The 12159-nt window shown below is 32.5% G+C and overlaps 1 protein-coding gene across 1 annotated transcript; it reads left to right on the top strand.

Moving 5' to 3' along the window:
• The first annotated feature begins 846 nt into the window (after positions 1 to 846).
• Positions 847 to 6607, top strand: LOC132760251 (cadherin-7-like). Its single transcript, XM_060752188.1, has 5 exons — positions 847 to 997; positions 2191 to 2416; positions 3383 to 3513; positions 4245 to 4310; positions 5192 to 6607. The coding sequence occupies exons 1-5, from the start codon at positions 847 to 849 to the stop codon at positions 5434 to 5436; spliced, it is 819 nt and encodes a 272-aa protein (XP_060608171.1). The 3' UTR covers positions 5437 to 6607.
• The last annotated feature ends 5552 nt before the right edge of the window (positions 6608 to 12159 follow it).

Consider the following 12159-nt stretch of genomic DNA (forward strand, 5'->3'; position numbering starts at 1 on the left):
ATGAACAATCACCATACCAAGTTTGAAGTTCCTAGGCCTTAAGGTTCTTTAGTTATTGATCGGAAACCGTTTTTGCCTACAAGGTCAATGTGACCTTGACCTTTGACCCCTTGACCCCAAAATCAATAGGGGTCATCTACTGGACATGACCATCACCATACCAAGTTTTGAAGTTGCCTAGGCCTAAGGGTTCTTTAGTTATCACTCGGAAACCATTTGGTCTACGGACCGACGGACCGACGGACCGACAGACCGACGGACCGACGGACCGACAAGTGCAAAGCAATATACCCCCTTTTCTTCGAAATGGGGGCATAATTAATTAAGTTTATAAGAAAAATTTACCTTCGTTATTATCCATGTTTGCCACATATACAAAAAGCACGGGTTTTTCATGCAGGTTTAACGCAAACTTATGCACTGTAAAATGGTTAAAATTTGTGAGTGGTTAAATTAATATACGCAAATATAATAATAATAATGGTAAATCGTATCAAAAAGTTTTTAAAAATTTTATATTAGCGATGTGAAGACCACCACCTAATCCATTGATGGATCTTCGTAACAGATTATTTTCAGACTATGAAGCGCAATATCTTGGTCGAAATGTGTTCGATCTCATATCCTTGCAAAGGTACGAAATAACAGGCGAGAGTCCAGAAACATTCATTCAACTTGTCAATTCAGTTCCCCTTTTCCGAAAATAACAATACACTATCGAGACGTAATCGTTTGCTGCTCGTTGTGATCTGGCTGCGAACATACCCGACATACAGAACACTATCTGTTTTCTTTAATATCAGTGTCTCGTCCGTTAAGGATACAGTCCGAGGCCTCCTTCCTAAAATGGATGGGTACCTAAGACAATTTATTGAATGGCCAACAATTAACGAGTGGCAGAATTTGCGAGGGAATTGGCCTAAAATAGTGCCTGCTGCTGGAGCAATAGATGGCAAACAAGCTATGAGATTTACAGACCAAAAATCAACCAGCAACAGTACTTCTCAGAACACAGGCATTACCACTGCTTGCATTTACAGATAGTTATTGACAACACTGGCAAAATACGTCATGTGGAACGGATTTTTTGGGCACCCAAAAATGACCCCAACATAAACAGCCCCATCGGGGGACATTGGAAAAAGCCTTTTTTTTCCTATAATGTATTTTAGGAATAAAAATCCCAATGTCACCCAATCGAAACACATTTGTTCAAACGCAGTTTGACAAGCATGGCAATGAAAGGCGCGTGGGGTGCTTCTTTTAATAAATATGTGGGCGGGTTTAAAGTTTTAAAGTAAAATGCTATATCCAAATTAAACCCAATATGAACTAAACCAATTTGGGACACCCGCTTGTTTTTCTTCATTTTGTAAGAAATTTTTGTGTCCTTGTTGCAAAAAACTTTTGGGGCTAATTGATTAAAATTTTTGTTTTTAAAAATTATAAGCTAGAATTGTCCATTTTACTGTAGTTGCATGATTAGCAATAAAACATCAAGCAAACTTTATTATTTTGAGACAACCCCACGAAACAGTACGTACTTCACGCTTCACTTTCACAGTCCGTTATCGTCCGCACAACTCTATTATTCAATCAAATTTTACTGATTATGAGATATATTCATTATGCATCATGAAGTATGAAAGAATAAAACATTAGGGAGTGTGAAACGTTTTCTTTTACGAAAGGTGATGATTTAAGTTTGGGGATATCTATCAAGTTATGCATACAAAGGTTTATGCTAGAACAAAAATGAAAGTTTGGTTGGATTATTAGTTAAGTTCACATCTTTGTAAATTTTATAAATTGATATATAGCTAATAAATAGCTCACCATGTTGATAAAAAAGGATCAACATAGTTCAAATAAATTGTCCTAGAAAGAAAGGCCAGTCAACGCTGCCGGTAATTATTGTTGAAATCGTCATACCTAATGTTGAATGAAGATGAATCTGGCTGAAAAATGAAGTATTCTAAGCGGCGGAAAAGTAATGGCCCAAAAATTTTTTATTTAAGCCAAGAGTATCACTTTCCCCCTTTAAAAATTTAAAACCCGGCGTTTCTTTATTTTTTACTTACTCTTTTAAGGGATTTGGTTTTCTTATTTAAAAAATCAAAATTTTGGTTTAGTTTTTTGCTTAATGTTAACATTTCCCAACAATCACAAATCCTGGTTTGGGGCTCCAAGGTAATGCTAATGCTGCTAGGGCATTGCGACGTACCAAACCTGAGGATACAGCTGTTGATGCCACAATAGCAACATTTACGGCTACGCCAACGAGCCCTGATACCATTGCTAGTTATGAATTGTTAACAGCGGACACGCCGTTTAAAATATCCTCACCTGGCGGATTATTGACGTTGACCTCTGCGCTGGATTTTGAAACTAAATCCAGTTATGTTATTGAAGTAAAGTAAGTAGCAGTTTTGCACTGTAATAAAAGTAAAAGCAAATCTAAAGCTTAAAGCTATAATGTCAATGACTTTCTCCAACTATATATATTTTGAAACCATGAGGAAAAGTAACGATTGTTATACCTTTGTTATATACTTCAGACGATTTGAATTTCTGAAAGTAGTTATATGCTTTATCATTGTCGGAAATAGATCATTCATTATTTGTCAACTTGGAACCAATAATAAATAAATTATCAATAATTTTCTATATTTGTTACAATATTTTTTTTTAATTTGTCATCTTTTATTCCGTCACTATGCAATGACAATCATTGATAATAAAACTCAATTAAGAATATCTTTTTATAGTGGATTTTCTTTATTCACAAACTTGTCCTTTTTAGCATATACATGGGCTACTGTGTTTTTAAAATAATACTTCTATCTACATGTATTATAGCATAAATCAACTTAAAAAAAAAATCCATATACCTGCTGAATTTTATTGCAAGTTTTTAAAAAGATAAGTCTCCCTTCCCATTTTTGTTCCGCCTTATTTGGATCTTTCACTATCCCTACAATTCCTGTCACTTTAATTGTTTTAATACTAGTATGTATTTATTGCATTTGATATTTGATCTGCCCATTTGGTGCTTCGCCTTTTTGCCCTTGTAGTGAACCTGTGCGGCTGGAGGATGTCACAGAGTATGGTCCCTTGCTGATATTTGGTCTCAAATTTTGTAAACTGCAAAAATATAATCAACGTTTTAATAAAGCTTGCACAGCATGCAAACTTGTTTTTCAAGAGTGATATTAGAGAAAACAATAAACTTGTTTTGCTTCTTTAGCTATTGATTTTAACAATCTTATTACAATATGATATCTTGCTACGCGTAGTTAAGTTTTTTAAGGAGTCTGTGTTTGTCGTTTATTTATTCTCTCAAAGCATATACAAAACATAAATATTCTGTCTACCTTTTTAGAGCAACCGACAATAATGCTTCTCCGAATTCCGGCATTGCAACACTGACTATTACAGTAACTGATGTTAATGAAGCACCAGAATTTGGACAAGCATCCTATACTGTTTGCGTGACAGATGGTTCAGCTGCAGGTTAGTTTACCCTTTGCAAGCTTGGGAAATTGAATTCTGCTTTAATCATTAACATTAAATTCTATCCGATTTGATTGAATTGAATAAAAGAAAAAAAAGAAATGCGAAACTGTCAAATAGTTTAGACCCTGACAAGACGGTATTTAGCATTTTGTCCCGTTAAAAGTTGAAATCAAATACTTAGGAGATCATAGGTTAACATTCTTAGTCATCTTTTCCATGATAAAAACAACAACACGTTTGCAAAGCTTCAAATTACCTGATATGTTGTTAATAAAGCTTTATTTTATCTACGTAGCCACATGATATTAAGCAGATTTCTAAATTTTATTAATTTAGTTTAGTTGTATAAGATGATGTAATTCCCTTCTGGTTATTCTTTTATTCATTTAAAAGTAGAATAATGTAAACAATTTCTTATATGCATTTTTTAGCTTGGACCCAAGTTTTGACTTTGATAATTTAATTGAATAATTAAACATATTAGTATTTGGTATCTTTCAACATTGCAGTTGGTTAAGATATATTCCAATACTTTAGCTAGTAAGCGACTCGTTAAGATTTTTGTTTGTTTGTATGGATTTTTGTAGTTGCTGTAGCTGTTATTTTTTGTAAAAAGTATCCATTTGTGTTTGTTTGTTTTCATTTCTTTGTTTGACAATTATTGCCTCCATCTGAATCAAATTCACCATTTTCCTAGCCTGTTTTTATGTTGATTTTTTTAACTTCAGATACGTCTGTTGCAACATTCTCTGCATCTGATCAAGACGCTACCAATACCATCACCTACTCGATAAGTAAATATTTTACTTCTTTTGGTGGGGTTTTATGTCATACGGATTCTGTTAAAATAAATTAAATCAATTTCCCATCACTCGAGTAGATCCAGCTAACTGGATAGCTCAATAATCTAATATTCCTGTTTGTATTCCAGCATAAAGCTATAAGTTACAGGTGATTCTTAGTATGCAACCTGTACAACTCGGCACAGGAGGTCCCATTTATTTATTTTTTTGCTTTTGTTTCTAAAGCCACAACTAGTGATTATCATTGCTATACAGTTAAACAACCAAACTGGAAACTATGAAAATAAAATAATAATACATGTACATGGTTGTCATATCGATTGATTATTTGATTGATAGATTTATTGATTTTGTCATATCTTAATAAGTTAACATTCCAAACAAAGTAATCAAAATTGTCTGTGACGTTCAAACCTAGTGATATTTCTTGATGTACAATAAAAGATTTTTAATAAAACTTTAATAAAATTGCCTTTTGGGACCGCAATTAGCGTACCTGAGTTAGTTATTCTCTCTTAACATAAAACAACTAAATGAAGTGCTTAAATTCTGAAAGCTGCACAAGCTGATAACACTTGTTTTCATTACAATAAAGTTTTACAATTTACCAGTTAAACTTGTAAAAGGTTTCAATCGAGACATTTACACAATGTTTAAGGATTGCTTCGTTTCATTTACTTCAAAGGTTGTTCAATTTCGAAAACTGACATTGCCTAAACGTTGAAGAAGAAAAACATTATCTTGGTGAATAAGCCAATGAGATTTGTAAATTTAAGTGTAACCATTCGTACGTTTTACTTTGGCTAAACTTAATGCGGATACAAATTTGACAGCTTGAATTTAATTCATATTACAAAATCAAAATATTTTAGCTGGAGACGCAAACGATGACTTTAAAATTTCGACAGCTGAGCTCCAGGTCAATACTGGGAAAACCCTTAATACTTCTAGAACAGCGAAGTATACACTTGTCATACATGCCACTGATAATGGCAGTCCGGTACAAACCGGAACATCTACTTACACTATCAACGTCCAGGCGTCATGCAACGGAGCGACCGCTTTGACCGTGACATTGATGACTCTTTTACTGGCACTCATTGTGTCTTTAAACTGATTCTCTGATGCTTTATTCAAATGACTTTATGTAACATTTCTTAATTTTTTTAATATATGTTATCTTTTATTTATTAAATGGACCATCGTGTACAAATTAAAGATTAATTCAAGTAATAAAACAACAAGTCATGAAGAATAATTAACACACGTAATTGCTCCTATCCTTTTTGCTTTTTCTTTGAAATATATATTGTATATGGGAAATTAGTACTTATAGGTGAGATGACTCGCTCTGGATGCTAAAGTTAGATCATACCACATATAAAAAAATAAAAGCTTTCGTGCTTTCGCGATAGTACTGTTAATCAATTGACATTTTCCTGAAGTAGTTCCTGCTAGTTACTTGACGAAATGTTCTTTTTTAGATATATATAGGAAAAGATTTCCGCGTTTATACGTGCTATACATCAATAAAATTGATGATGAAATAATTATGAACTGCACCTCAACACAGCATGAGATTCCGTAAAATGACGTCTCATACCACATGGTATTTAAAACTTATTCCACGCTTGGAGTCAATAATGAAATTTGAAGTTTAAGATCAAGTGTGTGAGGACTGATTTTTAATATGAAATATCTTGATCGCATATAGGAAGTGTTCTCCTTTTGTGGTGAATGTGTATTTTAGGCATGCTCCTTTAATGATTGCCGTGAGGCAAAGGATTGTCACCTCCAGAGAATCTACTCCCTTATGTACTAGACTGTGTGATATGTTTGTGTTTATTTCTATCTGTGAAATGATATCAGTGATGAGATATTACCGTATCGATGTTTGATTCATTTCATTCTTATCTAAAAATATTTATTGTTACGATTTTTTTCTATTGAAACATGTAGCACTTCCAGACAAACGATAATTTGATCACAAAGATTTAATCAATTTATGAACTTATAATATTAATGAAATGTATGTTGTAAATTTATTTGTTTTTATTTCTAAAGCTTTAATCAGACTGCAAAAGGTTATATGGTAAATAACTAGAAATATTCGATTCCTGATTATTTTCTTTGTTATTCCTGATTGAATTGATGATGATAACTTAAAAGATTGCAATGATATGGTTAATTTTCCTTTATTTTCATACCAACTAGTAATATTTCGTCAGATATTGTGCTATAAAGATCAAAGTGTACATGATTTCAAAATTCAAATAAAGGTAACAAATATATAATGTTTTTGTTTGTTTGTGTTTTTGTATATTTTTATTCGGTCCTATTGGATTAACATCTTTAATTTCTGTAATTTGGCTCGTGCTGCGGAGCTTTAGAAATTGGTGTCATTTTGGTGAAGGTCAGTGCCATCTTTCGTGCTTGACATTTTCATTCAAATGTCACACCTTATACTTTATTGTTTATTGTCGTTTGAAATTGTAATGCGGCACAAAGAAGTTTATATGTAATAAATGTAAGTTAGATGACTGGTTGGTTAGTTGGCTGGCTAGCTAGATAGATGGATTCGTCATAGATTTTACACTGTTGCCCATGACACCAACGTAATACATAATTTTGTATACTTATCATGCAAGTTTTTAATCATCACGCTACAGTCGTCACAAGTCGCAGGTTTGCGTTATAACGAGTTTGTAAGACAATTTCGAGCTTCCTCTTATTTTTTTTCTTGCGTTCTGCACAGTTTGAATGTCCCTTTTTGATCAGTTATATCCCTTTTATGAAGTATGTCAATGCGTATATGCATTGGTTCCAGCATGAGAGAGTTAAACTCAAATGTAAATATATATATATGGCTTTCTAAAACAATATCAGCACGGGGGGGGGGAAGTGTTACACGAAGGGTGGAGTTCTTATGATAACTTGTTCAGGAGTTCTTGTGATAGCTGTCCGGAGTTCGTCGGAAAACATCTGTATATACTACAAAAACACTCGTTAAAAATGGTTATTTTCATCATTCCAAAATGAGTTTTAGGTGTTAAATTAAACTTTAATGATTAAGCTTGTCTTACATCTTGTATTATGTGTCAAAAACTAATTCACAGGCTGTTTTTCATCGCCTCTTGCTTCAAATCTGGTAGTTTTGAGTAAAATTTCCAAATTATTTGCCAATTCACAAGTATTGACCTGTTTATTTCTGGTCTTCATCCTTGTCATACATAATTACCTAATTATAATGCAAAATTGCAAACATAAAGCACCGGCTAACAGATTTATACTTGATTTTTTTCAAATGTCCCGGAGTTCTTGTGATAACTCTGAAGATGTCACAGAGTTCTTATGATAACTTTTATTATTGCCAGTGTGTTTCTTGCGCTAAATCACGGCACGTTTTATCGTTTTTTATTATTCAATGAGATTGTAAATCATTATGAAAATGTAGTACGCTCATACTTTGCGCAAAAAAATAGGATATATAATGTTGGTTTTGAGTGAATTTTAGTTCAAGAGATGTTATTTCTTACCCCCTTTTCTTTTTCATAGTATTTTTTTTGACGCAGATTTCGTAGACTGGAAAAAGGATTTATGTACTGTTTTCCTAGCAGTTTCCGGCCCCTAGCATTTTTCTGGCCCTTTATCATTTTCATCCAGGCATACAGAATATTTTTTCTCAGTCAAGCATCTATGTTACTGCATCAATCAGAGAAACATTTGTTTTCTATGTAAATCAGTTATAATAGTACAGCGTTTAATATGTTTCAAAGTTTTGTCTGTTGTTCTAAGTTACATTAGAGAACTTGCGACACTTACAAGCAACACCTGGGGAATTCTAGTTTGAATGCCCATGCACAATAACTGAAATCCCATTTTAGGTAAATCTGGAACCTGGAGGGACAGTTCAAGTTTTTTCGAGAGATCGCTAGTTAGAGTCAACCGCAGTTGAGTTTTATCATGTATCGTACTTTTTTAAGACATAGTTGTGGACATTATCCTGGTTATATACTTACATGTATTTATTATGGTATTTACTTAGCCCTTAGGTAAGGGAAGCATTCCTATATATTGTCTGGTGGTTGCTTAAACATGTGAAACATTTGTGAACTGTACATTTGATTGTTTTTCTAAGGTTTGTTAGATATTTTTGCGGTTCATTTTTTTTATATATTCAGCTATAAATAATGGTAGCAAAATTTCAGACCCTGACATACTTATTTGCAAAATCCGAAAGTAGTCCGAACTCCTCGAAGCGGTTACTTCCCTTTCTAAGTACACTAACGCCGAAAAATTAAGGGGAGATCACTGCGTAAAGATTGTCAAATGACAGGCGCATTAATTTTCAAGCCTTCTTGGCGAAGAAAAAATAGTTCCCGATTGGTCGAAGATTTCTAATATTGTGTAATTCTTTAAAGATATACATGCTTATATTAAGCTCCGTGACTATTTACATCCATGTTAAACAACAGGTTTACCGTGAACAAAATATCTTGAAATTAATAAGGTTAACCCAAAATTAGAATAATGTGGTTTTCTTCAGACTTTTTTATTTTTCACCGTAGTCGAGGGATAACACGCTCGTTTAGGAAGCGAGAGGTCTGGAGTTCTAATCCCAGTTAAGTCATGTTGTTTTTGTTTTGTTTTGTTTTTAAGGCAACTAAACATTGAATTGAATATCAGTGTTGCAATTAGCCTTATAGCCAATTTACTACAGTTTTAACACTGGAAACAGCATTGATGGCACTGTACAAAAACAAATTGGTTCATAATCTCACAACCTTCACCTTTCTGACATTCTGAGACCCAAACAAATTCAGCGCCTTCTGTGCTTTGATTTAATAATTAAATTACGTATGCGTTATTGTTTGAAGTATTTATTCCAGAAAATCATATATTTATAGATAAGCTGCGTTATCCGAATAAAGAAACGCTTTGACTTGAGTATTATTTGTGCATGTTCCTAAACAAACAAAAACAAACAAACAAACAACAAAACCACATCTATAAGAGCATGTTTAGCACAGACGGAAATATAGCTATTTTCCTTACATTTCAGGACGGCTTAAATTTACTAAGGAAAATCATGTCAACATTCATAGAGTACAAGCTACTATAAGCCTTAATTACATTTTTTGGAACATTTTAATGTTTTCTCATTGTAAAAGACTATATATCATAAATTGTATACTGCCGTGAGGACAAGAAAGTCGCACAAATTGCACGTTTTTTCTTTTTTTGCATCGTAGACATGTAAACAATTTATATTTACAATTCTATATAATTGCGTTTTATTTCCTAAGGTATATAGATCTCTATTCCAATACAATGTACCATTAATTCATTAAAGGCCCTTTGAGCCCCAAAAATGCTAAAATTCATATTTTTCAAAAGCCTGTCATTCTTAATGTTTTGTTTCAGTTTTCTAAATAGAGCTTGAAAGCCAAATAGCAGTCGCCTTTTCCTTTTTATGGCAGTTATTATATATGATTTAGTTTTTTGAATGGAAGTCATAATTCCATTTTTTACATTTTGCTATATTTATGACATATAATTATATTGTTTCACTTCAAGCACTTCTCTGCTCAAATGATATGCGCGTAATTACGCTTCAGATCAACAAAACATTACAAAACAATTTTTGCCTTTTTAGAGAAAATTACAAATGTACCTGCTTTTAAAATATATAAGAATTTACAGCGGAAAAGATTATTAAATACTTCAATCGCTTTTGTTAACTGTTTTTAAAAGCGCTTCAATGTAAAAAACGTTATTTATACTATTGATATTCTATTATCTTGAGTAAATGAAGAATTTGTCTTATCAAAATCACTTTATGCAAGTTGCTGATGGGATAAACATGACTATCTTTGACTGTATTACGTTCATCGATCCATGCTATATTCTCACACTTTATTCGTATACAATCCCTACAATAATTTGTAGGCGTACCAAAAATGGAAGAAAATAGCAAAAAGAAAAGATCTAACTATTTATAGCAATGCTACAAATATCAGCCGGTGTGTTTCTTGAAACGTGGAAATTTCTATAATTAGATATTATCCAATCGGTCTGATTTTAATATATATAACTTTTTATCATACAGTAATATTCCTTAAACGGATATAGTTCTATAACATTAAGAAAACATTAAAAATTTATACCAGGAAAGCTATAAATCTTGAATTATGATGTAGATAATTCATGGGGATGACACTTTGTAACCTAAAGGTATATAATTATATCATTAAATTTTTCGTTTACTTTCGATTTGTACGTTAGTTTTGTACTTCCGGTTTCGTGTACCAAAACAAATCACCGGTGGGTGTTTCATTATTGATATTTTTGTTGTTTTGTTAATCTGAATTATTGTGTTTGTTAATAAGCTTAGGTAGGTCAGAAAATTAAAAATAGTCTAATACAGAATTAGTAATTTTCTTACATTTCTCTTTCGCAAGATATTACAACCGGCTACCGTAATTTATTCGTCCTCAAATTAAGTCGCACATTAGTCCACCGGCGCTTGACATTCTATCAATAATTGAAAAAATATAACCAAAAAAAAAACAATAGAAATAACGGCAAATATACCCTTCTATACAATAAATGTTTATTTATTGTTATTTACTGTATATTTGCTGTTATTTCTTAATTGTTTCACTTTGCTTATATTTTTCAATTATTGATAGTGTCAAGATCCTGTGATTAGTCAAACTAATTAGACTTGTCAAAGAGACATCGAGATAATTTGGGTTGGACAGTATATAAAAACTGTCAGTAAAATGGGGCAAACTGTCCACGCCAAATTAATAAGGCTAGTTCTCCATTAGTCTAATTAATTCGGTGTGAACTGATTACTGTAACACAATTTACAAAGGAAGTGGCTAGCCGTACGGGCCCGTACGGCTAGCCAAAAGGTCTAGCCGTACGTGAGTCACGTACGACTAGCCAGGACACACTGTATTGGCTAGCCGTACGGCACTTTTCAAAATTCTATGGAAGTCGAAAATGCATATAATATTTTATGACTTTAAGTGAGGATTTTAACCAAGAAACAGCAATTGTCTTCGTATGTTTACTTTTTAGATATTATAATCGCCTTGTTGGCTATCGATCTTTGTCATCTCAAGATGTCATGAAAAAATAACGGTTGTGTGCATTTAAATAACACAAATTGAAGAAGTAAAATTTTGATAATGTTCCTTTTTGTTTTATCAAGTTTAATTTTCGACACCTTAAAATTAAAAAAAACATCGGAACATAATTGTTGTTGGGCTCTGACAATTGCGTCATAAAAGTTTGTCCATCATTAAGGAATTAAGTTTTGCATGTTCCGTGAAGCGCATTCTAAAATTCTATTGTCAGTCCCTGGGAAGGCTTTCATTAAGGCTAATTAATTGATTGAGCTTTTATGTTCGATATTTATCTGCTGTATTTGAAAATTATACAATTACTTTTGCTTTTCACCGTTTTTTTTTTCTATGTTCTTTTAATTAATTAATTTATTTATTCCACTGCGATCATTATTTATTCGATCCATGATGTGCTAAATTAACAAAAATGATTTAATAATTCATCTTTCATACAAATAAAACAACAAATTATAAGCATGGAAATCAACGGCATTATAACTATTAACATGCAACTTTGACACTTTTATCAAGATAGATTATACAACACTTGTTCGTATTCATTTTTTTTACAAAATGACGGAGCATCTTTATTGAAGTGAACACACAAGTACAAATGCGGTGCCTTGATTAAAATCCTCGTTTAAAGACACAAAATAATATATGCATAAGTCCCATATAATTTTGAAAAGTGCTGTACGGCTAGC

This window comes from Ruditapes philippinarum, unplaced genomic scaffold, assembly GCF_026571515.1.
Source record: "Ruditapes philippinarum isolate M1 unplaced genomic scaffold, ASM2657151v2 ctg7376_1_1_1_1, whole genome shotgun sequence".
Classification (NCBI taxonomy): domain Eukaryota; kingdom Metazoa; phylum Mollusca; class Bivalvia; order Venerida; family Veneridae; genus Ruditapes; species Ruditapes philippinarum.